The following is a 27,111-nucleotide window of genomic DNA, read 5'->3' on the forward strand; positions in this document are numbered from 1 at the left end:
CTTATTCCTTCGCGAGATTGACAGGCGGATCGGTACTGGATCCGTATTGGTCCGTTGTGGTGAAGAAGAAGCCGAAAGGCGAAGCTCTCGATTTACCAGTCGATCTACGTTCCCGACCCTCACCTATGGTCAACATAGCTGTGGGGTCGTGACCGAAAGAACAAGATCCCGGATACAAGCGGCCGAAATAAGTTTTCTCCGCAGGGTGTCCGGGCTCTCATTTAGAGATAGAAGCTCGGTCATCCGGGAGGGACTCAGAGTCGAGCCGCGGCTGCTCCGCATTGAGAGCAGGCAGTTGAGGTGGCTCGGGCATCTGGTTGGGACGCTCCCCTGGAGAGGTGTTCCGGGCATGTCCCACCAGCGGGAGGCCCCGGGGACGACCCAGGACACACTGGAGAGACTATGTCTCTCACCTGGCTTGGGAACGCCTTGGGATCCCACCGGAGGAGCTGGTTGAAGTGGCTGGGTACAGAGGTTTGGGCTTCCTTCCGAAAGCTGCTGCCCCCGCGACCTGACCTCGGATGAGCATTAGCTAATGAATGGATGGATGTTTCCTCTCCTCGTTGTCTTCCTTCCTTCCTTGTGTCTTCCTCATCTGTTTATCGCCGTCGTTCGCTTTCACTTTCTTTCCTTGCTTCCAACTTGCTAAGCTTTCCTTGTCATCTTTGTTTGCATCTTTCCATTCCGGGTTTCATTTCCTGGACTACTTCTCCTTTTCTCATCCTTCCTTCCTCTGCAATGTCTTCCTCAATTCCTTTGATCTTTGTCTTATTTCCTTGACTCCTTTGCACTTTTCCATTCCGTGTCTCCTTTCCTTGTGTGTGCGTTGCTTTAACAACTGTATGCACAACATCTTGTAAAAATAAGTCCACACAGGCTGCAGGTGTGTAAATAGTTGCACTGCAGTTAAATTAAAATGAAAAGTTTATTCTTAGAAGGTGGAGCGTGTGTACGGGTGTTTGTTCCATTCCAGCGCATCGCCAACGTCGACGCCCTGGCCTACCAACCGCAGCCATTTCGCACAGAACGCCTCACCTGTGTTTTAATCGTGTCAAAGACACATTTTGTGCAGACACAAATGCTATAATGACCATTTGATTTCTATTGATGTTACGCCTTGGAAGTTCAAACATCCTCCTCACACAACACGCACAGCAGACAGGAAGTCAGCAGAGTGGCAGCCTGGGGCCACATTTTTGTGGTGGGCGTAGCTTAGCGGTCAGGACACTTCAAACTTCAGCTGAGTGACACCCACACACGCATTCATACACATACATGCACGCGCACACAAATATGCATGCATGTACACACGCTCATTCATACTCATGCTTGTATACAAACGTATGTTGGTAGACAGGTCATCATGAATTTGGGAAGATCCCACCCAGGTCACTGGCTGCCATGCGTACTCCCTTCCCCCGGTGACGAACGACAAATAGCAATCATGTTGGCCACCGCAGCCCCTTCCCCTCCCCAGATTTTGAAGAGGCGCATGTCCATCGTTTCTGCCGCACCTCCCCCCACCTTCGTTTATGATTCAGTGCAAGCATTCAGCAAATGTCTGTCAACTCCCAACTTGACAAATAATTTCCCAGGCTGAATTTTGTTCCCAGTCCATCCCTGCAATACACCCACACACAAATATACACGTATGCGTGCATTTGTTGATTTAATGCTGCATTCGAGGATGGTCGGAAGTCGGATATATCCAAATTGGTTTTTCCCAGTTCGAATCTGAAAGCCTTCGAGGTGAAAGTAAACAACCAAAATGGTGCATAGTTGTAAATTGTTTTTTTTATTTTGGTTCTTAAAACTCATTTTTGACATCCAGCAAACTTACCTTCTCGTAATTTTGCTTCATTTATTGTTTTTTTTATCTTATTTCACAAGCATTCCATACAATTCAGTAGTTCACCGTATAATTTCATGGCGGGAAATAGTGGCATACTGTCACATACATTGTGTTACAAGGAGTTATGTTCCGAGCATCCTTGAATGCAACATAACTCACATTTTTAATTAAATTGAAATTTAATATTTCTAATTTGGAATACAGCAAAACTTGTCCTTCAATTATCTGTCTGGATTTCACTCCTAACTTTGAAACCACAGATTTCACGAGTACAAAAACTACGCATTATTTTGATATTTTTGGAAGAAAAGGCAAGCATTTTCAGAAATGGCATAAACTCCCTCCAGCCACATTTTTTTGTGTGACTTTAAGAAACATGAGGCCAATAGCCACATATTCTTTTCAGCTGTTTTTGCTGAAAGGGATACTTGACTTATTGAGCCATTTTCAGCAGTAAAAAGTCAATATTTTGTCTCTAATTAATGTGGTAACTTCATTATTTTTCATGTACAATTAATACCTTTAAAAATTAATTTTTCTACTTGCTGTCGACTGATGATGACATCACCTGTGCTGAGGAAAGTAAGGACCAATCATGGCTCACCTGTTGTCTGGGTTTGGTCAGTAAACTGAGCCATGTTTAGCCGTTCGTTACCTACTTCCTCAGCACAGGTGATGTCATCATCAGTCGACAGCAAGTAGAAAAAGTGTTTTTTAAAGGTATTAATTTGTACATGAAAAATAATGAAGTTGCATTAATTAGTGACAAAATATGAAATTTTCACTGCTGAAAATGGCTCAATGAGTCAAGTATCCCTTAAATTTCCTTCCCAGACAACATCAGAGATTGGGAAAACACTCATCACCTGTCTGAGTCAGAAGAGAGCAGCAGGCTGAAGGGTTTCGGGCCTAAACTTTAGGCCAATGCTCAATACTGGGTGAGAGCAAAGTCGTGTTTAAAAAATATATTACACACTGCGTAAGTGCAATCCCCAGACAAACAACTGATGCGCAGGGTGCATGTTAATAGGTGTGCATGTGGTTGCGCTAAACATGCCGTCTCCATGGCAACCATTCATCACTCAGCAGGTAACCTGCCATGATCGACATCAGGGTGAGGTATGACCCCGGGGAGTGATCCCTGGCTGACATCACAAGTCATGACAGTCCAGACACACACAATTACACATGTCTGTCTCCCATCATGCTTTGCGGAGTGGATGGAAAACTGAGCTATCCTTTTTTCCCACTGTACTTATATTTCATGTATATGTTGGATTTTTGCCCAATGATATTTCAACTACTTTGTGTTTTCAATATAATCTTGCTTGTGCCTTCAGAATGAGGTGGGTTGGCCCAAGTAACTTAAACCAGTGATTGCCAATCTTTGAGCCTTGCAAGGCACATTAAGTTTTTTTTTTTTTTTTTTTTTTTTTTATTAAATGACACCAAAAGTGAGCACAAAATTATACACCATCTAACATAAGATCAAGGACAAAAGATATGACATTTTGGGCCCAATTTAGTAAAATTTGACAATCCCCCCCCCCACACACACACTAAATGAACAAAAAAATTTGAAACGCAGTGTGGGCAACTTCTAGACTTAAATTAAGTGGCTTAAATTATGTACAATACAATAGCACCACCTGCTGCACATTGGATTTCTTAATTCATAGAGGGAAAAGAAAGAAGCAAAGATTCATTCAAAAACATTTATTCAAGTTTAAACAGGGTGGGGAAAAAAAAGTGCACATTTGTAAAAGTTTTAAATATTTAAAGATTATTTTCCTATTACACAATAAAAGTAAAACATGACATCACACAGACAATACTTTAAACCAATTTCAGACATCTTCAAATGCCCACGCAGGAATTAAGGCACTATTGGCTGCCCATCATCTTGCTGCTTCTAATGATGTCATCCACCATTGCCTTTATAGGTGTAGCTTGAGCAGCACCTTCGTTGCCATGGATACCATGATTAAGCATCTTGGTCACATTGGCGAAAGCCACTCAGCATTTTGATCCTCATGGGAATTGTGGTAGCCATAGAAACAAGTTGCTCCGCATCCTGTCGCCATGGAAACAGTAGAATGAGTCTACATCTTGGTTGTCATTGGAAGCAGCATATTAGTTGCTACGGAGATTGTGGTGAGAGCATCCGCTGTCGCCATAGAAACAAGTCATGTAGCATCCTAGTTACCAGAGAATTGGTTGGCCGCCTGGTTACCATGGCAACACCAATTACTCAGCATCTTGTTGCCTCGAGAGACAATGGTTAAACCCCTTGGGTGCCATGAAGAAAGTTACTCAGCACGACCTGGAGATATCCTCAGCATCTTGATCACCATGGAAACAAGTTACCTTGACGACACTGCTGCTGCAGCATCTTTGTCGCCATGGAGATTAGTTCCTTAGCATCCTGGTTGCCATGGAGACAAGCCGCCAACCTAACCGCCACAGACGAGCGACTCTGCATCTCAAATTGCCATGGAAACCGTACCGTCGCATCCCGGTTGCTATGGAGACGGACCGCTAGCCTTGAGGGAGGTCAGGGTGGTACGTGATGAGGAAGATGATGAGGCCCGCGGTGAGCAAGATGAATATGATGAGCACCAGCGCGTAGATCGAAGCCCGAGCAAGCGGCCGGTCCGTCAGCCTGGACAAAGCCCCGCCCACGCCACCCGATCGGCCAACGGCCCGGAAGTCAGGGCTAGGTAGGCCAACATCAAGCGACCTTATGGTACACAGCCGTTGACCTTCCGTTAACCTTGAAGAAAGACACCCAAAAAAAAAAAAAATACAAATAAAATGGCAATTAAAATCAGAGTATTTTTTTTTTTTTCAAGCCCCACCCACCTCCTGATCTGCAGCTTGCCCTTGCTGCGCTGGAAACGAACGCTGTAGACGCGTTGCATGGCGGGCGGCAGAGACGCCAGCACGTCTGCGTCGGTGGCAAGCTGCGCCAGGCCATGGGCGGGCAGCGGCGTGGTGTGGCGGCACAGCGGGCAGCGGATGGCGGCGGGCTGCGCCGACTTGACGTTGATGCGGGCCAGACACTCCAGGCAGAACGTGTGCTTGCACTCCAGCATCTTGGGGCAGCGGAAGACGTTGTTGAAGTGGCTGTAGCACACCCAGCACTCCAGGTCCGGGGCACCGTCAACGGGGAGCGCCACCGGCGGCGGGGAGGGGCGAAGGCCGGGCGACGGGATGGCCACGCACACCTGGTACAACGGCAGAGGGAGCGGAGCTGGCGAGGTTGGGGTGGAGTCGGAAATAGGGCGGAGCTGAAGAGTGGCGGGGGCGCCGTCACCGACCGTCGGGACCGGGAAAGGCGGGGGGCTTGGCGGCGCTTCAGGGCCGGGAGAGTTTAAGCAAGGATTCATGGTGGGAAAAATTAAGTGGAAACGCTTCACTTGTTACGTTTGGGAGGGGCTTCACCTTTGACCCCTAGAAATAAATTGGCCTTGTGAGCTGCTTGTCCTTTACACAATACAAGTGACACGACCCCGACATCCCCATTGAGATCTGACGAGCCTGTGAAGAACAAAGATTGGAATAATTGACCCCCCCCCATGATAAACGTAATGAAAAAGAAATTAAAAAATAAAAATTTAACCCTTATTGTTACATCCCTACTGTAAATGAGAAAAAACAAAAACAAAAAACAGTCAAACATCACCTATCATTCCAATTTATGACTACTTTTCATTTACTCTCAAAGCGGAAAGGTGTTATCCATTACTATAAATAGCAACAGCATCATACTCACCATTGCTGTCAGGTGGCAAAAACATCCAAATATGGTCCATTTCACATTTTTCCACAAACACATTACTAACATTTTGTCACCACTTCATCTGTTATTGTTATGAATTCACCAATTTAAAAGAATTGAAAAAAAAGGGGGGGGGGGGGGGGGGAATTGTTGTCGCTCTAATGTTCAAAATGTCTGGGAAGTGTTGCAAGACTCCACCTCTCGTTCTGTGTCTGCTCAAGGCAATATTGAAAGTCTTATTTATTTTTTTAAATCTGGATTGTTTTGAGACAATAAGTGAAAATAAAAAAAACTCATATGTTCGAGGATGCTCGTTGTGTTCAAATCGATCGCTGTAACAGTCAGACCGACTTGCAGATGAATAAGTTAGCTCATTGTTTTATCGCAGACATCACTGCGATAAACACAAAGATCATATCAAAATCTTTGGGGAAATTAAAAAAAATAAAAATCATAATCATGACCCAATACAGAGGTTTGCTCTTATGACAAAACGTCTTTTTGTGGTGTCGTAAGCATCGATGTGGCGCAGGCTTTGATGTACACAGCTGATGCGCTTATGCCATTTTGATCTTGAATTTTTAAAAACATAACAGCGATTGAACATCATTGTGCTTTAGGGTTCTACTGATGCAAATGTACAACCGTATATTTATAACAAATAAATACAAATCGAAAGAATTCAAGCAGGTTTCCCCACCCCCTTTGAAAAGAAGTAGTTTACATGTGTGAAAGTTCAGTCCAACTCAAAATTAAAAAAAAAAAAAAAAGAATAAAACACTTTGTATAGATACACATTGGAAAACATATCTACTGTATTAAGGCAGTGGTTAAAGGGCTCCCTCTAGTGGCATGCAAAAGAATCACTTAAGTGTTCACACTGTATATAATGAATGGTACAATGGTTTACAATATTAAATATAGTTTTGAGGAATAAAACTAATATTTTTTTGATAAACACTTTGGCCTCATGCTGAAGTATTTTAATGATGGTGATTATAGTAGTACTTTTGAGTTAGACATTTATTTTGGTTTGAGATCCTCTGTAAAAGTTGTTTTTTGCATTTTAAATAATTGAATATTTCTACCATTTTAAAATTTGGCAAAATAAGGCTTTTTTTTAATTTTTTATCCGCCCCTCCCCCCACCCCCCAAAAAAAACAAAAAAACAAAAAAAGAACATGCTGATAAAAGGCATAAATAAAATAAGCCCTAAATCTGACTTTTGGTATCAGCATAATCCATCATCAAAAATCAATTAATTGATTTCACATCATCAAGACAGGCACAACCAATTCTAAAAAAATAAATGTACCTTTTCAAAGATGTCCACGGTTCCTTTAGTGGAATTCACCCATGCCAAATTCACACGAGATTCTATCAGGCTAATTAGACAACATGAAAACTAAAACGCTTTGAAACATCCCTTCACAGATGTGAGGAATCCCGTGGTTGTACGACTGTGGATGATCGTTTGGTGCGAGCCATGTGTGCTTCATTGAGGCCTCTTGTTTAAATGTACAAAAGGAGGCAACCACATTTCAGCTCAGCTGCTTTCTTGCTGCAGATGCGCAGCTGAGTCAAGTCAACTTGATTACAAGAAGACGTTTTTTTCACCTTCTTTGCTTTTTTTTCTTCTTCCATGTCTAATGTTATAACTTGAAAAAATGCCAAATGAAGAGAAAAGAAAAAAATCTTAATCTTGATGTAAAAAATGAAAATGTTCAAGTGTTGAGTCCATGTCAATTGTCTAAATAAAGTTGTACTATTCAGCAAAAAAAGGACATTTTTTTTTTGTGAATTGACAGTTGAACATCTACATTTGAATGGCATTTGAATTTGTGAGCGCAAATATGTATGATTGTTTAATCCCAAATGCATTGAAGGGAAAATTAATGTCCAACTACGTCTCAGCTCAGTGGATGTTGATATTATTAGTATAAATGCATACTGTTTGTTTATATTTACAGTATGAATAGCAAAAAATATAACATTTTTATTCTATGTGATTTTTATTTTTTTATTTTTTTATAAAGATTTATTTAACATCCAACAATATATATACATCAACTCAACACAATCAACCATATCTGGGTTTTATTTTTCAATAAACAAAAAAAAAATAAAAAAATAAAAATGATAAAAACATCAGGAAGAACACATGATCTGTCAATAATTGTTTATTGCACAAATTGTAAAAAGCCTTCATAAACAAAAAATACAAGTGGTACTGATCAAATCAGCATGTAATCAGCACTCCCAAAAGAAATCAACTGAAATGCCATAAATCTCTTGTAGTTGGCTAAAAATGGCACTGTAATGTAGAAGCTCAAGAAATGGATTGGTTTTATGAAGTGTAACTAAACAACTGGAGTGTTGGATCTGTGCCTTTAAGGGGGCGTGGCCTATTGAGTGATCTCTAACATAGCAGGTTAGTCTGTGTGAGAGCCCCTTGTTAGTTATTAGTTTTGGCTTACTTGAGCGGTTTGTTCTCATGGTGTGTTTCTGTGGGTTAATTAAACTGTTAGTCCAGTACAGTTCAATAAAATTGAAAGTGCTTCAAGGAATGATGCTTTCCTTACAGTACCTCGACCCATTAACTGACATTAGCGTTTATATTCGTTAACCTGAATTTTTAGGCTCACAGTCAAAGACTCAGCAAGACGTATCTAGAAGCACTTGCGGTGGACGACACAGGGGCCCGTCTCGTCGTAGTCCTGCTTGGTGATCCACATCTTCTGGAAGGTGTCGAGGGAGGCCAGAATGGAACCGCCGATCCACACCGAGTATTTCCTTTCTGGAGGAGCGATCACCTGGAGCAAGATAAATAGTGAAATAGTGTTAGGAGATAATTCTTGAGAAATTTCAGGTCTGAAGGCTGCAGATGCCTCTGGGGAAACGTCCATAAGTCCATCTGGCACTACAACATCGGGATGCTCAGGAAGAGTTGATCACAACAATTCTTGGATGTTGTTGACTGTCACCATCAGCCAGTGCTTCACATCTCATCTGTGGTAAAACCTCTCTAGAATCCTGGGGGAGGCGGGGCGGTATTAAGTCTTCTTGGTGCGGTAGAATCAATCAGATGGTGGACACCATGAGTAAAGGGAGTTGTCAGGCTGAAGAAGAAGAAGTCTTATTCTAAAACAGAAAAGAAGCACTGACTGTCCAAGCAGTAGTTCAAGAAAACCTTAAGGCCATGGTGCCTGACTTCAGAAGTAGGAAGCCATTTCCTGTCCTCACGGTTTACAGTGCAGACGGGAGCTTGCTGAACTCAACTAGTGATACAATTAGGCGGTGGATGGGATACTTTGAAGTAACCATTGGGATATGCCTTCTTGCTCTTAATTACAGTATGCCGCATCTCTTCAACCATGGCATAGCACAAAGTGGTACTACACTGGGGGTGCAACACTCTCAAGTTGGACTCAGAAGCTCATCTTTGCCCAGTCGTCCATAAGGAGCGTCTATCGCTGACACCGCCCTTTGGAGGCTCTGGTCTAAAGACACACTGGAGGGACTACAATATGTCTCACAACGCTTCTCTCTTGTGTAAGTCTTACCTTGACCTTCATGGCGGGTGGGGCCAGGGCGGTGATCTCCTTCTGCATCCTGTCGGCCATGCCGGGGAACATGGTGCTGCCACCCGACAGTACTATGTTGGCGTACAGGTGCTTCCGGGTGTCCATGTCGCATTTCATGATGCTGTCGTAGGTTGTCTCGTGGATAGCGCCCGACTCCATACCTGAATACATACAGACAAATGGTCTGCAGCAACAGGAAGTACAGTCAAGGGCCATGCACTTAGTACCTGGGTCTTCAGTGGGGACTGACCCGACTGGGACTGACCTAATCCAACTCTTAATACCGCCACGATCATTTCACAATTAAAGAAACTATCAATACTCGTTGGTGGATGTGGATCCCAAATCTAATCCCCGCCAGTGAAAGTTGACAAGACCCCGCCAAAACCTTTCCTTGCCTCCATTGCCATGAGGGGTTCAATTGGTTTCATCTGAGGACTGTGATTCTTGACCTGGTCAAATTATAACGTGCCTTGAGATAACTTTTGTTGTGCATTAATAAATCAAATAGCCTTGAGTTGACTAACCATAAGAGGAGGTCTTGCTGGAATAGGAAGTAGGAACAGAAGATTAGAACCTGTGCCTACAGTGCAATGATTTCAATTTGGCATCTGTACTCACCGAGGAAGGATGGACTGAAAAGCGCCTCAGGGCATCGGAACCTCTCATTGCTGATGGTGACAATTTGGCCGTCAGGAAGCTCGTAGCTTTTGTCCAGAGAGTGCGACCTTGCTGCGGCGTCCATCTCCTGGTCAAAGTCCAGCGCCACGTAGCAGAGCTTCTCTTTCATGTCCCGCACAACCTCCTGGTCAACTGCACAAGAAATCTCAATCTCAACAGGAAAGTGCAAAGAGGACAGGAAGTTGGCAGTACCAGCGGTGGTGAAGCTGTAGCCTCTCTCGTTCAGGAGCTTCATCAGGGCGTGGGTCAGGTCTCTGCCGGCCAGGTTCAGTTGCAGGATTGCATGAGGGAGAGCGTAGCCCTCGTAGATGGGCACCACGTGGGTATCGCCGTCACCAGAGCCCACGACAACACCTGCGGGTAGAGGGAAAGAAGTGGGCTGGGGAGGAGTGGGGGCAGACTCCCTGTCTATTAATGTTTTATCATTTTATTTTCAACAATGACACCAAGTAACACCTCAAAATTGTTTTAGTTCTCCAATTATCATAGACATACTCCCGTTTACCAAACTGTATCAAACCATGTGAAAGAACCTGTTGGGCGTACATTATCACACAGGGGTACAGTAACTGATTTGGATTGGGGGTCAATACCCACACAAGAAGCTCTGTGGCCAAAACTCTGAGCCAACAAGACGCATCACGATGACTTACCTGTGGTGCGACTCGTGGCGTACAGCGACAGGACGGCCTGCAGGGCCACGTACAAGGCAGGCGTTTTGAAGGTCTCAAACATCACCTGCGGCATCACAAAGGCTTAGCGCGAGCAATGTGGTTCGTCAAAACTGAAGCCAGTTGTGATGGCTGACTTTAACTCATTCACTCGCAGCCATTTTCACTGAAGCAACCCCCTTTGCTCCTGGCTGTTTCACTGAATTTTGATTGATTTTGCAAGGCCCACAGGAAATTGTGATCTATTGCTATAAAAACATGGAACCTACCAAAAGAAATATTAGAATATGTTCTTTCATCAGGAAAAAAAAGTATATTTGTATGTTTACATTTTGCAGCAATTAGGATTAGCATTACAATATAGCTAAGTTTCATCAATATTCACATTCCTGGTGAAAACACTGACAAAAAGCTTGTTACAACATGACCTTGGCCGATCTCTTATACTCTGCTGCCACCTGCTGTGCGTTATTTATTTTTTAATAATTACCATTGCTTTAAGCCACCTCTTCATCTCAGAAGCTGCATCAAAGTCTTCTGTATGCGCTTGCATAAAAAAACAAAAAACGTGTAAATACATTTTTGGATTTTAATTATTAAATGTCATGTCTGAAAGGCAGGTGCAAATGATGACTGCGTTATTGTGGCAGTGATGATGTGTTGGCAAAATTAGAGGCGACGTGTCAAAACGATCTTAGAAAGATTTTTCAAATGCTAGAAACAAAAATTGCCAGGACATATTGCCTATATTGCATTTTTGGAGCTTCTCAATGATCGACGTGGAGATTTGGACCCAGTCCAATAAATATATTTCAACGCTAAATCTCCTTGCATCTGTGTGGGTCATTTTGGTACACTGATCTGGCCTGGAGGCCTGACCACTAACCTGTGTCATCTTCTCCCTGTTGCATTTGGGGTTGAGCGGCGCAGTCAGCAGGACTGGGTGTTCCTCAGGGGCGATACCGAGCTCGTTGTAGAAGGTGTAATGCCAGATCTGCACACAGGAGAACTATAAATAAAAACTGAGTCTGAAGCTTGACAAGATTCACACTCCCTGGGCCATCCAAGAGGGGGGCAGACACACACTTTACCCACAAAGTGGACTTTGCTCGGATCCAGGAGGAGCAGTGTGGTTTTCGTCCTGGCCGTGGAACAGTGGACCAGCTCTACACCCTCGGCAGGATCCTCGAGGGTACGTGGGAGTTCGCTCAACCAGTCCACATGTGTTTTGTGGATTTGGAGAAGGCATTCGACCGTGTCCCTCGGGGAATCCTGTGGGGGGTGCTTCGGGAGTACGGGGTACCGGGCCCCTTGATACGTGCTGTTCGGTCCCTGTACGACCGTTGCCAGAGTCTGGTCCGCATTGCCGGCAGTAAGTCGGATTCGTTTCCAGTGAGGGTTGGACTCCGCCAAGGTTGCCCTTTGTCACCGATTCTGTTCCTAATTTTTATGGACAGAATTTCTAGGCGCAGCCGAGGCATCGAAGGGTTCCGGTTTGGTGGCCTCAGCATTGCATCTCTGCTTTTTGCAGATGATGTGGTGCTGTTGGCTTCATCAAGCCGTGATCTCCAACTCTCACTGGAGCGGTTCGCAGCCGAGTGTGAAGCGGTTGGGATGAAGATCAGCCCCTCCAAAACCGAGACCATGGTCCTCAGTCGGAAAAGGGTGGCGTGTCCTCTCCGGGTCGGGGATGAGGTCCTGCCCCAAGTGGAGGAGTTCAAGTATCTTGGGGTCTTGTTCACGAGTGAGGGTAGGATGGAGCGAGAGATCGATAGGCGGATCGGTGCAGCGTCTGCAGTGATGCGGACTCTGTATCGGTCCGTCGTGGTGAAGAAGGAGCCGAGCCAAAAGGCAAAGCTCTCGATTTACCAGTCGATCTACGTTCAAACCCTCACCTATGGTCACGAGCTGTGGGTCGTGACCGAAAGAACAAGATCCCGTATACAAGCGGCCGAAATGAGTTTCCTCTGCAGGGTGTCCAGGCTCTCCCTTAGAGATAGGGTGAGAAGCTCAGTCATCCGGGAGGGACTCAGAGTCGAGCCGCTGCTCCTCCGCGTTGAGAGGAGCCAGCTCAGGTGGCTCGGGCATCTGGTTCGGATGCCTCCTGGACGCCTCCCTGGGGAGGTGTTCCCGGCATGTCCCACCGGCGGGAGGCCCCAGGGACGACCCAGGACACGCTGGACAGACTATGTCTCTCAGCTGGCCTGGGAACGCCTTGGGATCCCGACGGAGGAGCTGGTTGAAGTGGCTGGACAGTGAGAAGTCTGGGTTTCCCTCCTAAAGCTGCTGCCCCTGTGACCTGACCTCGGATAAGCGGAAGAAGATGGATGGATGGATGGTGGACTTTGCTAACCACAGAGGGGAGGAACTTTTTTTTTTGTTTGGTCCTGGTCGCCTCTTGACAAGGGTTGGACCTCTGTTGTTAACACTAGGGATGTTCGATACCACTTTTTTTTTCAGACCGATACGGATACCAATACTCAGACCCTCAGTACTCACTGATACCGATACCAACTGCCGATACGAGTAGTACATTTTGACAAATAAAAAAAATCACTAAAAGGTGTTTTTAAACAAATATATTTCCTTTAATTTTGACCAAAACAAAAACAAAAAACAGCACAGTCACTCTTCAATAGTCTTAACGCTCAAAATAAAACACAAAAATGTTCTTTTAGTTTAAGATTCACAATTTTGAAGTATTTCCAAACCAGTGAAGTTTTGGTGAAAAACTGCTGCAAGCTAGCGCCAGTTACAGGCAAGGAGGACTCACTTAACGTCTTCCCCCTCTGCCATCGGTTGCTTGTACTCGTCTGCGTCACGAGTACTCGAGTACTTGAAAAAAGGTTGGTATCGGCCCGATACCGATACCTGGTATCGGTACTCGCCCATCCCTAGTTAACACACTGACTGAATTGGGCAATCGCCTCAACTAACAGTCGAGGAATGATCCTTGCACACCTGGTGACTTGCTGCATTTGAAAAACTGAGACACCTGATGTTCTTATCAGGAAACCTTGCCAGTCAGAGATGAGCCCAATGAGGGTGTCTGAAAGCTCAAAGAGCTCAACCGACAGATAAGTATTATGCAGCCTTGTAGGGAACCAGAACTTAGGAACAGTTCCTCATTCAAACAAAAATCCAATCTAAAGAACAGAACTTCTTGGGTCCAAGGACCGTCATAGATGAGATAGTTGCCTATTTTCCAAGTTTCAAAGCTGTGGAACAGAAGCATTTTACATGATTAACACGCTGTCAAGTTACATCATCACCTTCTCCATGTCGTCCCAGTTGGTGACGATGCCGTTTTCGATGGGGTGCTTCAGGGTCAGGCTTCCCCACTTGCTCTGAGCCTCGTCGCCCACAAAACAGTCCTTCTGGCCCATGCCCACCAGCAGGCCCTGCAGAACGCAAACAAACACTCTGCTTCAACCTCTTCTTCTTCCCGCTGACCAATTTGTGACTTACTCCTCCTACCCGATGTTTGGGGTAGCCCACGAAGGAGCGGAAGCAGGCTCGGGGGGCGTCGTCTCCGGCAAAACCGGCCTTGCACATGCCCGAGCCGTTGTCAAGCACCACGGCGGAGATGTCGTCGTCCATTTCTGAAACATTTGGTTTGAAGTGTTTATTTTCAACATGATTTTTTTTCATGGACTATCTTATCTTATCTTATCTTATCTTATCTTATCTTATCTTATCTTATCTTATCTTATCTTATCTTATCTTACAGAATGCCACTACAAAATATTATTAATTTGTCCACTTGGGGTTGCCATCGTCACGTTCCACACTGTTGTGTATGTGAATTTGGCTTTAAAAGGAGGGGCCTGGTCGGTTGAGTGATGTGAGAGTCAGCGAATAAGAGCGTAGAGTTGGTTGTTGGTGTCAGGATAGCGGCTGGGTGCTAACCGGCTAACTATTAGACAATGTGCAGGTTGAGTCCTTCTAGTCGAGTGTCAGTTGCAGTCGCAAGCTAGCAAATGAATGAGTTTGTTGTGTTTTTATTTTGCTACCATTTGTTCAATAATGTGATTGAAGGTTTTATTACTCCCTGACCACCTGTGGATGGATAACAATTGGTCATAACAGTTTGGGGGTGATAGAATATATAAATTAGTTGTTTACCTTAGCAATGACATGTCGGTGTGTAAGCCAGTTCTGCTTTGCAGTAGTTATTGAACTTGTAAAATACGCGATAGGAGACCCCCAAAAGTGAACCGCGATATGGTCAGGGAAAAGTATTTATGAAATCCCACCCCTTCTCTCATCAGAAACTGAATTGTACGAAAACTGGGTAAGACAAAAATCGAGGTTCCCCTGTACTCGTCCCAGTATTTTGAAATGTATTATAAAGTTTCACAAAAAACTTTTCGACTGTTTTCCCATTTGACAGACACAATCCTGTGTGTGAATGGTTTGTAGAAGATCAAGTTTGTATATGTCTATGTAAGAAATTAAGTTTGCAACTGTCTTTCCAAACCTTTTATTAATCATGCAGTACGACTCTCTACTTTAAGAGATGTTATCTGTGTTTTGTGTTGTCAACATCGACACGCTTGCTCTTCGTGCCTGTCAAACCGGTCAAGCCTGATCCAGTGGCATCACGCCATGCTCGTATGCTGGCATCAGAAAGACTTTTGGAGACGCACTGAAACAACTTGTTGTTTTTCTGGCATTTTAATGTATAAAGTTACTTGCTTTAATTGCGTAAAATATATAGAAAAATAAAAAAATAAAGTCATATATATATATATTAAATTAGAGCTGTCAAATGATGATTCTTTTTTTTAAATCAGATCATCAATCACATCTTAGAATTTTGATTAATCACGATTGCTTAATTAAAAAGGCTTTTTTTTTAATTGTTTAAATTAAATGTTAAATGTTAAATTTAAATGTTTTTCCCACCAAATTTAAAGAGCACCTGGAATTTTTTTTTTTTTCAACATTTAATGTCATCAGGATGTCTTTTTAATTGTATCCACTGCACACACACTCCTCACACATCCTCCTCTTTTTCTAATCACTTAATTACTTGCATAACTTAAAATGGAAAAAAGAAATTACCCCAATATTTTGACATGAACAAATATTCTCATAGTCATACGCAAACATTTACTAAATGCTTTACTTTGATGCACCCAGTTATGTTTATTGCTCAAACACAACCAGTGCTACCTTTAACGTAACCATCCGCTGTCAAATGACGGATCATCTGCGTTAATACATGATATATATATATATATATATATATATATATATATATATATATATATATATATATATATATATATATAGTGGACAACACATCTTACCTGTGCAGGTGTGTGTCAGGTGCATTCAGGTGCAGTACTGCGTCAATGAAGCAGCCTGTCTTGACCACTTTGGATGAGTTGCGTGGTGACGGTGAGGGATTCTGGGGGGTGGGGCACAGCTGCTGTTCATAAAAGTTGACTTGTCTCTGATTGTCCAGGTGCTCACAGGCTGCCAGGTGGGGTCCGTCATTCATACAACACACACACAAATATGTCTGCGGAGATTCTCAGTCATGGTATTCTGCAAGAGTTGAATGGAGGCAACTGACTGGAAAACATTTTACAACAGCACATCTTTCCCTCACGGAGTTTTTCACACTTTGGGTGAAGTGAGGTCGTTTGGCAAAACGGCATTCATCAGTCACACCTGGCAACAACAACAACAACAACTGCGTGTCATGTGAATACTTTGTGTGACGGTCAGCTGGACATCAGTAATGTTAACAACTCCGGTCTTTATTGCAGCAGTTGTTAAAAAACAAAACAAAACATTACAGCGGTCAAAGAAGTGAAATCGGAAGCGATGCCTTCACAAACGCTCGGAAGTTGCAGCTCTCTTTGGGCTGTGACGTCTAAATGTGGACACTTCTAGGCGGCATTGCGGTGGACGATAGAGGGGCCAACCTCGTTGTAGTCGTCCCTGGTGATCCACTGCTCCTTGAAGGAGGGAAGTGAAACCATCTTGGAACCGCCCATCCACGCTAAGTACTTTCTTTCTGGGGGAGTGACGATCTAAAGTGAGACGGGGGAGATTTTTAGAATAGCTTCTCCAAAAATACTAAATTAGAAGTACTACTGAATGTTATTTGCTCTTTGGAGCCCCCTAGTGGCTGCAGGGGGTTTTATTTCTTATACCACATCTGCCCACTAGGGGTTATAAAACCTGTATGATGAAACGCAACAAGTCCTACATTGATCTCCGTACTGGGCGGGGCCAGCACAGCCATTTCCTTCTTCAGTCTCTCGGCGAGACCCGGGAACATGGTATTGCCGCCCGACAGCACCACGTTGGCGTACAGGTCCTTCCAGAGTCCACTGTCGCATTTCACGATGCTCATGAAGGTCATTTTGTGCGCACCGTCGAACTCCCTCCCTGAGCGCAAGAAGACATTGCACTGCTTTAGTGCTGCGATGTACAGTACATTGATTTGGGAAGTTCAGTTGATCCCCTGCAATATGACGGAACTGCGCATCCATACTGACCAATATGGTTGGGCTGGAAGAGCGGCTCGGGGCATCGGAACAACTCGCTGCCAATTTCAAGGAAATTGCCGTCTTGGAGCTCGTAGTTGACCAGATTAGAAGGAGATTGTACCGCCTCGTCAAAGTCCAGTGCCACATAGGCGAGTTTCTCTTTGACGTCCTGCACAATATCGCGCTCAGCTGCAAGAGAATGTTTGTAAACATGACGCCAAAACATCAGGCTAAGACTCTGCAAAAAAAAGTTGAATGGAGCTAAATGACACTTGTTGGTTGTTGATGACATATGACCTTTAACCCCAAACTATTACAACCACGGTCTAATCGTCAGTATAGATAGTATTCACTGGCGTCACGGGATCACGAGTCCGCCCCCTCATGGTGGGTCAACTTTCCAGAGGACTCAGTGTAGGAATAATTGTAAATATATGTTATCATACATTTGCTGCAATGAAGAATGCTTTTCTCTGCTCCACACTCACATTCACATAGCCTAGCTATATGTTATCCTAACAGAAGATGGCTCAAGAAGCACAAGAACCAGAACATCTAACGCAGCTGAATGGTTAGAGCCAGTCTGCTGAGGCCGCCTGTTTTGTATTTGCATTATTACGGTTGGAACACTTATGTAACTAGGGGCGTGGAAACCAAATAAAAAGAGAGCGTGAGGAGGGGATTTTTTTTCCAGAGTACAGTAGTGAATTGTATCAGTCAGTTCCTCTCCTCTGTCCTCGCAAGCCTTGAACTGAGTGTCTTCTCTCCTTTTTGTGGTGTGTTCAATAGATGTCAAACAGGTAAACCTGACACTCGGCTATGTTTCTGTGGTGTTTACACCGAATGTTCTTTTGTTATTGATGAATGTCACCCACAGCTTCCTCTAACGTTACTTGTGTTAGCAAGACGTATGCAGAAGATTGTTACAAATAAAAACAACAACAACACAACACAACAACAACAGTGATTCATCACTTATTTTCTTACATTTTAATGGGCTGCTGGGGAAGGAAAATAAGAGACCTTAAGGAGGGTATTTGGAGAGATCAAAAAATCGAACATCTTGACCACCCGATCTATTTTTAGGCAGAGATGGGCACGGCTAGTGGCTCACATACATCACGATCGCATGATGATAAAAGCATTTATACCGTCTTACAATGACACACTTTGGTAGACTATGTCGGTTGGAAATCCTTTCAATTTATCTTTGCAATTCTGGACACTTCTTTGTCCGTTCCCATTCGACATTCCACGGACCCGCGAATGGCACACAATGTGAGGCAAATGACGTCTGGTGAATACTATCTAAACGTGGAGGGAGGACAGGAAGTTGTCAGTACCGGTGGTGGTCAAGCTGTAGCCTCTCGCGGCAAGCAGTTTTATAAGGTAGTCCGTCAGATCTCTGCCTGCCAGCTCCATGCGCTGGATAGCGTGAGGGAGAACGGCGCTTTGGTAGATGGGCACCACGTGGGTGACACCGTCGCCAGAATCCACCACAACACCTGCGGTGGATGCTGCGATTAAAAACCCTTGAAAAAACAAACACCAAGCCTAAAGCCGGCAGCTCACCTGTTATACGACCAGACGCGTACAGAGACAGGACTGCTTGGATGGCCACGAACATGCCGGTCGTGTTGAAGGACTCGAACATGATCTGAAGTCAAGACATATATATATATATATACATATATATATATATATATATATATATTATGATAATTAACAAGAAAAGCAATTGGACCTCACATGAGTAAGCACTTCCTGTTGGAGGTAAGGAAAAACTCCCTCTCATAATACGTTTACGTTTTGTGATTCCATCATCCGTTGCTTGCCCGAAAAAGTGCACCACGAGATTTTGGCCATTTCTAATCTCCTTATTCAAGTTTTCTCATGGTCTATCTTGGTATTCATGATTCGCCATGGAGGGAAAGGGCTGGTTCCTCCCCGAGCCACAAAGGTGCACTACAGTATGACTCAGGGTCTACCACGGACTCCATTAGAACCTCTGTGGGCCTGCCACATTCTGATCTGTCTGACAAGTTTTCACATTCTGTCAAGGCTTTCTACAAATGAAACATGGATGCCAGAAAGCTTTGGAACGTGTTGGTGACCACGGCAGACTCGAATGCAGCTCTGATGCCAGGTCTGGCTTTATAAACCATCCCTAGCGGCTTGCTTGTGTTTGTCTCAGACCTTGGTCAAACACAACAAATCGCACTGGTGTCATAAACCCAGACATCAGAACAAAACGTGACTAAACTTGCACGGTGACTCCACATTATTACTCATCACTAAGATTAGAGGTGCTGGTAGGAAACGAAGCAAAAGAGTGTATTGGAGGGGCCCCGGACACGAACCTGTGCCATCTTCTCCCTGTTTTGCTTTGGGTTGAGGGGCGGTTCAGTCAGCAGGACATGGTGATCCTCGGGGGCCACACAAAGCTCGTTGTAGAAGGAGTGATGCCAGATCTGATTCACATCACAGTCAGTCAGCTCCATCCACCAAATACCAGACGTGGGGGGACTCGAGTGACATGACTTGACTCGAGTCCGATTTCAATTGACAGTTTGCATGGCTAAAATGTGTGAAAGGCTTGACATCGTCACCTTCTCCATGTCGTCCCAGTTGTTGATGATGCCGTGCTCGATGGGGTACTTCAGGTTCAGCACGCCCCTCTTGGTCTGGGCCTCAGCTCCCACAAAAGTGCTCATGCCCATCGTCATACCCTGCGGACCACCCACAGACACACCACTCTTCCGACCTTCTTCCATTTGCCCGCCTGCCCAACCTACCGAGACTTTGGGGTAGCCCACGATGTTCGGGAACACCGAGCGAGGGATGTCGTCTCCGGCAAAACCGACCTTGCTGGTGCCGGAACCATTGTCGAACACTACAGCGGGGTTGTTCATTTCTGAAAGGTGACATCACAACTCATTTCAAGCATTTTTTTCTGTTTTATTTAGAAGTTTTTGGCCATCTTGGATTCCTGTGCTGCAAATAAACTTGAGTTGAGTTGAGTTGAATGTCTCTCTTTGCTTTTGTGTTTCAGGGTGTGGTGTGGTCTCTGGTGCTGAGCTCATCACAGACCCCTTTCACAAAGACGTCATGATGCAACACGTGTTCATTAGCGCTTTTATGGATCTGTTCCCACCCTGATTAAAATTCCTGATGATGACATCGCTACAGGTGAACCCATGTAACCTCTGACTGAATGTTTACGTCTCGGGATCACATTTCCGTCAGGCCTGTGAAACCTGATGCATGAGTCACATGACTGCTTCAGGTGATGGGGGACTTTTGGAGGATCTGTTGCATTAAATGGAGTCTCACACACACACGTACACACGGGTGTTCGTCTTTGTATCATTGTGGGGACTTCTAATTGACATAATGACTACCCCATACCATACCCTAACCTCAACCCAATTCAAACCGAAACTCTCGAACCAAGTCAGAACTTGTGGGGACCACCAAAATGTCCCCACAACTTTGTGTCGTTGTATCATTGTGGGGACTTCTCATTGGCATAATTCCTCTCCCTAACCTCAACCATCAAAAATGATTGCCTACCCCCATCCCTGACCCTAACCTCAACCTCAACCCAATTCAAACTTGAATCTAGAACCAAGTCTTGACCCATCAAAAATAGGTCTGAACTTGTGGGGACCACCAAAATGTCCCCAAAACTTTATGTCTTTGTATCATTGTGGGGGGCGGCACGGTAGTCGAGTGGTTAGCACGTCCGCTTCCCAGTTCTGAGGTCTCCGGTTCGAGTCCAGGCTCAGACCCTCCTGGGTGGAGTTTGCATGTTCTCCCCGTGCCCGCGTGGGTCTTCTCCGGGTACTCCGGTCTCCTCCCACATTCCAAAGACATGCATGGCAGGTTAATTGGGCGCTCCGAATTGTCCCTAGGTGTGCGTGTGAGTGTGTATGGTTGTTCGTCTCTGTGTGCCCTGCGATTGGTTGGCAACCAGTCCAGGGTGTCCCCCGCCTACTGCCCAGAGCCAGCTGAGATAGGCGCCAGCAGCCCCCGCGACCCTTGTGAGGAATAAGCGGTCAAGAAAATGGATGGATGGATGGATCATTGTGGGGACTTCTCATTGACATAATGCCTCTCCCTAACCTCAACCAACAAAAATGATTGCCCTACCCCCATCCCTGACCCTAACCTCAACCTAATTCAAACCTAAACTCTAGAACCAAGTATTGACTCTCAAAAAGAGGTCTGACCTTGTGGGGACCGCCAAAATGTCCCCCATAACTTTAAGTCAGTCCCCACAATGCAATACACACACGTACAAGCGTGTATATGTGTACATACTTCCACCCAAATATAAAAGTATCGACTGTCTGTATACATACTTCACACACACTTAGACAGATGACAAGTGTACACTTCTGACCTGTTCAGGTGCGTCTGTCTGCTGCGTCTGGTTCGTTCAGGTGCGTCTCGGGTGCGTCTCTGGCTCGATTAATCCCCCAGTGGGCTCAACACTACTGTTGCCCTTAAAAGATAAGCTGTGTCTCGAATCGGTTTGGGTACTTGTACTTGTACGGGTAGATGTGCCACTGAACCTGCTCCACTTAATATTCCCACAAAAGAAGCCTCAGGCGTTCTTTTTTTGTTGTTTTTTTTGCGCAATCCTCCTTGGCATGAAGATTGCTGCGATTGGTTTACAATCAACTGAGATTCATGCAAAAAAAAAAAGTCAAAAATTTATTTGTTTTGAAAGGCAGATGATCAGTAAACAGTTAAGTAAAGTAGTTTGGGTTGTTTTGTGACTCGTCAGGATGGACGTGAATGGTTCTAGGAGCACTTGCGGTGCACGACGGCGGGTCCGAACTCTTTGTAGTCGTCCTTGGTGATCCAGCTCTCCTCGAAGGAGGGAAATGTGGCCAGCAGGGAGGCACCGATCCACACTGAATGCTTCCTCTCTGCGGGGGCGACTACCTGTAATGAGGCTGAGGGTCACTGATACAGTCATTTCATAATAATTCACATTTAGTTAAAATTAAAAAGCCATCCATCCATCCATTGTTCACTCATTCAAAAATCATCCATCCACCCATCCATCGTTCACTCATTCAAAAATCATCCATCCATCCATCCACCCATCCATCCATCCTTGCATCCATCCTTCACTCATCCATCCATCCATCCATCCATCCTTCCATCATCCATTCTTCCATCCATTCTTCCATCCATTCTTCCATCCATCCATCCAGCCATCCATCCAGCCTTCTATCCATTCATCTATCCTTCTATCAATCCATCCATCCATCCTTCACTCATCCATCCATCCATCCATCCATCCTTCCATCATCCATTCTTCCATCCATTCTTCCATCCATTCTTCCATCCATCCATCCAGCCATCCATCCAGCCTTCTATCCATTCATCTATCCTTCTATCAATCCATCCATCCATCCTTCTATTCATCCATCCATTATTCCATCATCATCCATCCATTATTCCATCCATCATCCATCCATCCATCTTTCTATTTATCATTCCATCCATCCATCCATCCATCCATCCATCCATCCTTCTATCCATCATCCATCCATCCATCCATCCATCCATCCATCCATCCTATTCATCCATCCATCCATCCATCCACTCATCCATCCTTCCATCTATCTATCAATCCACCCATCCATACATCCATCATCCACCAACCCATCCATCCATCCATCCATCCATCCATCCATCCATCCATCCATCCTTCCTTTCATCCATTCTTTTATCCATCCATTCTTCTATCCATCCATTCCTCCATCCTATCCATCCATCCATATATCCTTCCATCCATCCATTCATCCATCAACCCATCCTTCTATTCATCCATCATTCATCCATCCAACCTTATTTTCATCCATCCATCCATCCATCCATCCATCCATCCATCCATCCATCCATCCATCCATCCATCATCTATCCATCCTTCTATTTATCCTTCCTTCCATCCTTCCATCCATCCATCCATCCATCCATCCATCCATCCATCCATCCATCCATTCTTCCATCCTATCCATCTATTTATCCATCCTTCCATCCTTCAATCCATCCATCAACCCATCCATCATTTTTCTGCCACTAGATGGCATAGTTGCATTTGTAGGATGTTGGTGACAGGTCAGTGTATTTTTCTTTTCATATTAAGAGCTATCTAACCTTGAACATGAAGTAACTTCTGAAATTCTGCACGTCTTTAAAATTGTAAAATACAACTTGTGCCCAGTCTCCACAAATATATGCGTTATTATTACATTTATTACTGCAAAATAATCCGTGGACGTGTCTGCTGCACTGTGACTGAAATTCCCCCAGTACAGGCTTACATTAATTGCGTGTTTAAAAAAAAATTATATATATATAATAAAAAAAATATAAAAAAATATAAAAAATAAAATATATATATATACACCTAAAAAATAACTAAAAGTAAAAAGTAAATACAAAAATAAATCTATAATTAAAATTAAATATCAACCAATTCATAAAAACACTGCTCTCACATTTATTTATTTCATGCTCCAGACGCTCTGTCAGGTCCAAATGTTATTCAAATGAGGGGGCGGTCCTAAGTGTGCTTTGGGTTGGGCTCCGCTGTTGCTGGCAAAGTTACTTCCAAGAAGTAAGATTATAATCCATTGTGGTTAGTAGAAGCACCTTTGCGATAAAAATGAACAATTTGCACCTTGATCTTCATCGAAGGCGGGGCCAGGGCGGTGATCTCTTTCTGCATTCTGTTGGCGATGCCGGGGAACATGGTGTTGCCGCCCGACAGCACTATGTTGTAAAACAGATCGCTACGGGTGTGCTCCTCGCACAACATAATGCTGTTGTAGGATGTTTGGTGGATACCGGCAGACTCCTTACCTGAAAGTGAAAAAAATGGAAACAGAAGCTAGGACCTGAGCAGAAATTATGATTTGAACATTCAGGTGTGAGTCAACCACGCAAAGATTTCTCACTTGATTCGAAGCTGGAATCAAGTCGGTGCTTACCGAGGAGCTTGGGCTCAAAGAGCGGCTCGGGGCATCGGAACCTCTCACTGCTGACGGTGATGGCTTGGCCGTCGGGAAGCTTGTAGCTCTTGTTCAGCTCTGAAGAAGAACTGGCTTTGGCCATCTCCTGCTTGAAGTCCAGCGCCACGTAGGTCAGCTTCTCCTTGAGGTCACATGCGATGTCACGCTGACCTGTCAAAGAACCGTTTTCACTGACTTAACCTGACTTGACTCAAGCACAAAAAGTGAAGAGGAAGTTGGCGGTACTGGTTGCTGCGAAGCTGTAGCCTCGTTCGGTCAAGAGCTTGATCAGGTAGTCGGTCAGGTCTCTGCCGCCCAGTTCCAGGCAGAGGATGGCATCGGGGAGAATTTGGCACTGGTAAACGGGCACCATGCGGGTGACGTCGTCGCCAGAGTCGATGACGATACCTGTGCAGAGCTGTTGTCAGAAACCGACTCCAAGCTGACGGATGCATCGCGGCAGGCGGCTGACCTGTGGTGCGACCCGCCAGGTACAGCGACAGTACGGGCTGCTTGCCCACATACATGCCGGGTGTGTTGAAGGTCTCGAACATGATCTACAGCGTCGGCAAGGTTAGAGAGCTCACAGGACTGCAAGTGGGGTGGGGTTTGGGGGTTTGCTGACATTAACCTGTGTCATCTTCTCCCTGTTCAACTTGGGGTTGAGCGGCGGCTCTGTCAACAGGACGAGGCGCTCCTCGGGTTTGGCACCGAGCTCGTGGAAAGCATGATGCCAGATCTGAAACACTTTGATGTCAGTAAACGCCATCCAGCCATACATACATACATACACCCATCCATTTGTACCATCCATACATACATCATTCCATCCATCCATCCATCCATCCATCCATCCATCCATCCATCCATCCATCCATCCTTTCATGCATTCTTCCATCCATCCATCCATCCATCCATCCATCTCTCCATCCTTCCATCCATCCATCCATCCATCCATCCATCCAGCCATCCATCCATCCATCCATCCATCCATCCATCCATCAAGCATCCATCCAACCCAATCTATCCCTCCATCTATCCATCCATCCATCCTTCCATCCATCTATCCATCCATCCACCCATCTACCCACCCACCGACCCATCCATCCATCCATCCATCCATCCATCCATCCATCCATCCATCCATCCATCCATCCATCCATCCATCCATCCATCCAGCATCCATCCATCCAATCCATCAACCCATCCATCCATCCATCCATCTATCCAGCATCCATCCATCCAATCCATCAACCCATCCATCCATCCATCCATCCATCCATCCATCCATCCATCCATCCATCCATCCATCCATCCATCCATCCATCCATCCATCTATCCATCCATCAAGCAATTCTACCTTGTCAGAATAGGACCTCAGATTTTGAGGCACTTGAGGCACAAGAACATGAATTTATTTCCCAAAATAAATTTCTTCAGATGATGTGATCACCTTCTCCATGTCATCCCAGTTGGTGACGATGCCATGCTTGACAGGGTAATTGATTGTCAGCACGTCCCTTTTCTTCTGGGCCTCATTGCCCACAAAAGAGTCTGTCTGGCCCGCATCCACCATTGCACCCTGCAAATCACAAACAATCATATCATTCTCCGCCTGCGCTTTGAACTACTTCCTCCTCTTGCCTCATGTTTGGGATGGCCCACAATGGAGGGGAAAACGACACGCGGGGCGTAGTCCCCGGCGAAACCCGCCTTGCAGATACCAGAGCCATTGTCAACCACCAAGGCGGCGAGTTTCTCCAATTGGGTCATTTCTTAAAGGTGACATTATGACAAAGATTCAAAGTGAGAATTCAGAGAAACACACGCATCAACTTCCTGCTGTTACAGATTCTGCAAAAAGCCAACTGTTCCGTTCCGTTTTAAACTGCGCATTCTATTTATGAACAAAATATATATATATATATATATATATATATATATATCACACAGTTGATCATGTGACCGTGTACATATCTTACCTGTGACGCCTTCAGGTGGATCCCTGGTGTATTCAGGCGTGTTCCTCAGTGTTGTTTCTGGGGCTTTCTAGTGAGTCTCTGGTGTGTTCAGTGCTTGTTTAAGGCGTGTGCAGGTGAGACTTGGGTGCCTTCACCTGCTGAGTCTTGCAGGTTGAGGTGTGGCTCTGGTGTGTTCCGGTATGTCCTTGCTTGCTTCAGATGCGTTCATGTGTGTAAATGTGCATCTCAGGCGTGTCTCTGGTGCAGTCAGGTGACTTCCTGGTGTGTTCAAGTGTTTCTCTGGTGCGTTATGGTGTGACTTTGGTGCATTCAGTTGCGTTCGGGTGCATCCCATGTGCATTTAATGGAGTCTGTTTGTTCTAGTTTGTCTCCGGTGTGATCACGTGCATTCAGGTGAGTCTGGTTGGTTCCCATATGAAAAAAGCCTATATGATATATATATGGCAAGCATGATACATTCCTTTCATAAATTGAGTAGAATTATCTTTATAAGGATTGTGAATGTCTTATTTAATATCTGTGCAATTATGGCCCCTTTCATACCAAAAACAACCCATAAATCATATAGGGGATTTTCAAACTCTTATATGAATATTACAAGTTCTACATATGTTTTATATATGGAATTTAAAATGTTTGATATATAATACAAATAACTATTTAAAACAATTTATATATGAACTTTATAAGAACATAAAGTTTTCATAAAAAATCACTTACATTTAATATCTAAATCTAGTAAATTAGTTGTAAGTATTTTAGGCAATTTAAATATGATTTTAATAAGTTAGTAATGTTAAATGCTTACAAATTCTATATAAGGATTTAATACTATTACTATATTTATATGATAGATTAATGTATTTATCCTTATATGTATATCATGTGCATTGTACAAAGAACATATGCAATTTGAATACAGTCCACAATTGTGTCAAAATTTTTATTCCAGACATTTACACACCCACACACGCTTTAATTTGCACAACATCAAACGGCGTGGGTAAACTAGTCCTT

At 44.4% G+C, this 27,111-nt stretch overlaps 4 protein-coding genes across 23 annotated transcripts; all 4 read right to left on the reverse strand.

Annotated features, from left to right (window-relative positions):
* Window positions 1–3,553: 3,553 nt before the first annotated feature.
* LOC144019039 (RING finger protein 223) lies at window positions 3,554–7,169 on the reverse strand. 3 transcript variants are annotated; one of them, XM_077521842.1, is made up of 3 exons: window positions 6,949–7,169; window positions 4,715–5,305; window positions 3,554–4,625 (listed from the first exon to the last, which is right to left on the reverse strand). In XM_077521842.1, the coding sequence occupies exons 2-3, from the start codon at window positions 5,239–5,241 to the stop codon at window positions 4,391–4,393; spliced, it is 762 nt and encodes a 253-aa protein (XP_077377968.1). In that variant the 5' UTR covers window positions 5,242–5,305; window positions 6,949–7,169; the 3' UTR covers window positions 3,554–4,390. The 3 variants fall into 3 exon arrangements, with proteins under 3 accessions (XP_077377968.1, XP_077377966.1, XP_077377967.1); XM_077521840.1 differs by having other exon boundaries at window positions 4,715–5,392; window positions 6,949–7,168; XM_077521841.1 differs by lacking the exon at window positions 6,949–7,169 and adding an exon at window positions 5,628–5,989 and having other exon boundaries at window positions 4,715–5,392.
* A 628-nt stretch (window positions 7,170–7,797) lies between these two features.
* LOC144019001 (actin, cytoplasmic 1-like) lies at window positions 7,798–16,066 on the reverse strand. 14 transcript variants are annotated; one of them, XM_077521781.1, is made up of 10 exons: window positions 15,885–16,066; window positions 14,047–14,171; window positions 13,842–13,970; window positions 11,456–11,563; window positions 10,552–10,636; window positions 10,091–10,252; window positions 9,839–10,030; window positions 9,745–9,761; window positions 9,197–9,401; window positions 7,798–8,446 (listed from the first exon to the last, which is right to left on the reverse strand). In XM_077521781.1, the coding sequence occupies exons 1-10, from the start codon at window positions 15,907–15,909 to the stop codon at window positions 8,289–8,291; spliced, it is 1,206 nt and encodes a 401-aa protein (XP_077377907.1). In that variant the 5' UTR covers window positions 15,910–16,066; the 3' UTR covers window positions 7,798–8,288. The 14 variants fall into 14 exon arrangements, 11 of the variants coding, with proteins under 11 accessions (XP_077377907.1, XP_077377906.1, XP_077377909.1 ...); XM_077521780.1 differs by having other exon boundaries at window positions 14,038–14,171; XM_077521783.1 differs by lacking the exon at window positions 9,745–9,761 and having other exon boundaries at window positions 9,197–9,378.
* Window positions 16,067–16,255: 189 nt separating this feature from the next.
* On the reverse strand, window positions 16,256–21,641 carry LOC144019010 (actin, cytoplasmic-like). Of its 5 annotated transcripts, none has more exons than XM_077521798.1 (8): window positions 21,484–21,641; window positions 19,688–19,992; window positions 19,439–19,549; window positions 18,651–18,735; window positions 18,422–18,583; window positions 17,088–17,267; window positions 16,796–16,977; window positions 16,256–16,616 (listed from the first exon to the last, which is right to left on the reverse strand). In XM_077521798.1, exons 2-8 carry the CDS (start codon window positions 19,988–19,990, stop codon window positions 16,473–16,475), a joined length of 1,167 nt encoding a protein of 388 aa, XP_077377924.1. In that variant the 5' UTR covers window positions 19,991–19,992; window positions 21,484–21,641; the 3' UTR covers window positions 16,256–16,472. The 5 variants fall into 5 exon arrangements, with proteins under 5 accessions (XP_077377924.1, XP_077377925.1, XP_077377923.1 ...); XM_077521799.1 differs by lacking the exon at window positions 21,484–21,641 and having other exon boundaries at window positions 19,688–19,807; window positions 19,874–20,787; XM_077521797.1 differs by lacking the exon at window positions 21,484–21,641 and having other exon boundaries at window positions 19,688–20,787.
* Window positions 21,642–21,784: 143 nt separating this feature from the next.
* On the reverse strand, window positions 21,785–26,284 carry LOC144019016 (actin-1-like). The gene is made up of 9 exons (XM_077521807.1): window positions 26,095–26,284; window positions 25,757–25,887; window positions 25,566–25,694; window positions 24,744–24,851; window positions 24,585–24,669; window positions 24,359–24,520; window positions 24,092–24,283; window positions 23,782–23,963; window positions 21,785–22,031 (listed from the first exon to the last, which is right to left on the reverse strand). Exons 2-9 carry the CDS (start codon window positions 25,883–25,885, stop codon window positions 21,888–21,890), a joined length of 1,131 nt encoding a protein of 376 aa, XP_077377933.1. The 5' UTR covers window positions 25,886–25,887; window positions 26,095–26,284; the 3' UTR covers window positions 21,785–21,887.
* Between the last annotated feature and the right edge of the window lie 827 nt (window positions 26,285–27,111).

Source organism: Festucalex cinctus, chromosome 5 (genome assembly GCF_051991245.1).
Source record: "Festucalex cinctus isolate MCC-2025b chromosome 5, RoL_Fcin_1.0, whole genome shotgun sequence".
NCBI lineage: Eukaryota > Metazoa > Chordata > Actinopteri > Syngnathiformes > Syngnathidae > Festucalex > Festucalex cinctus.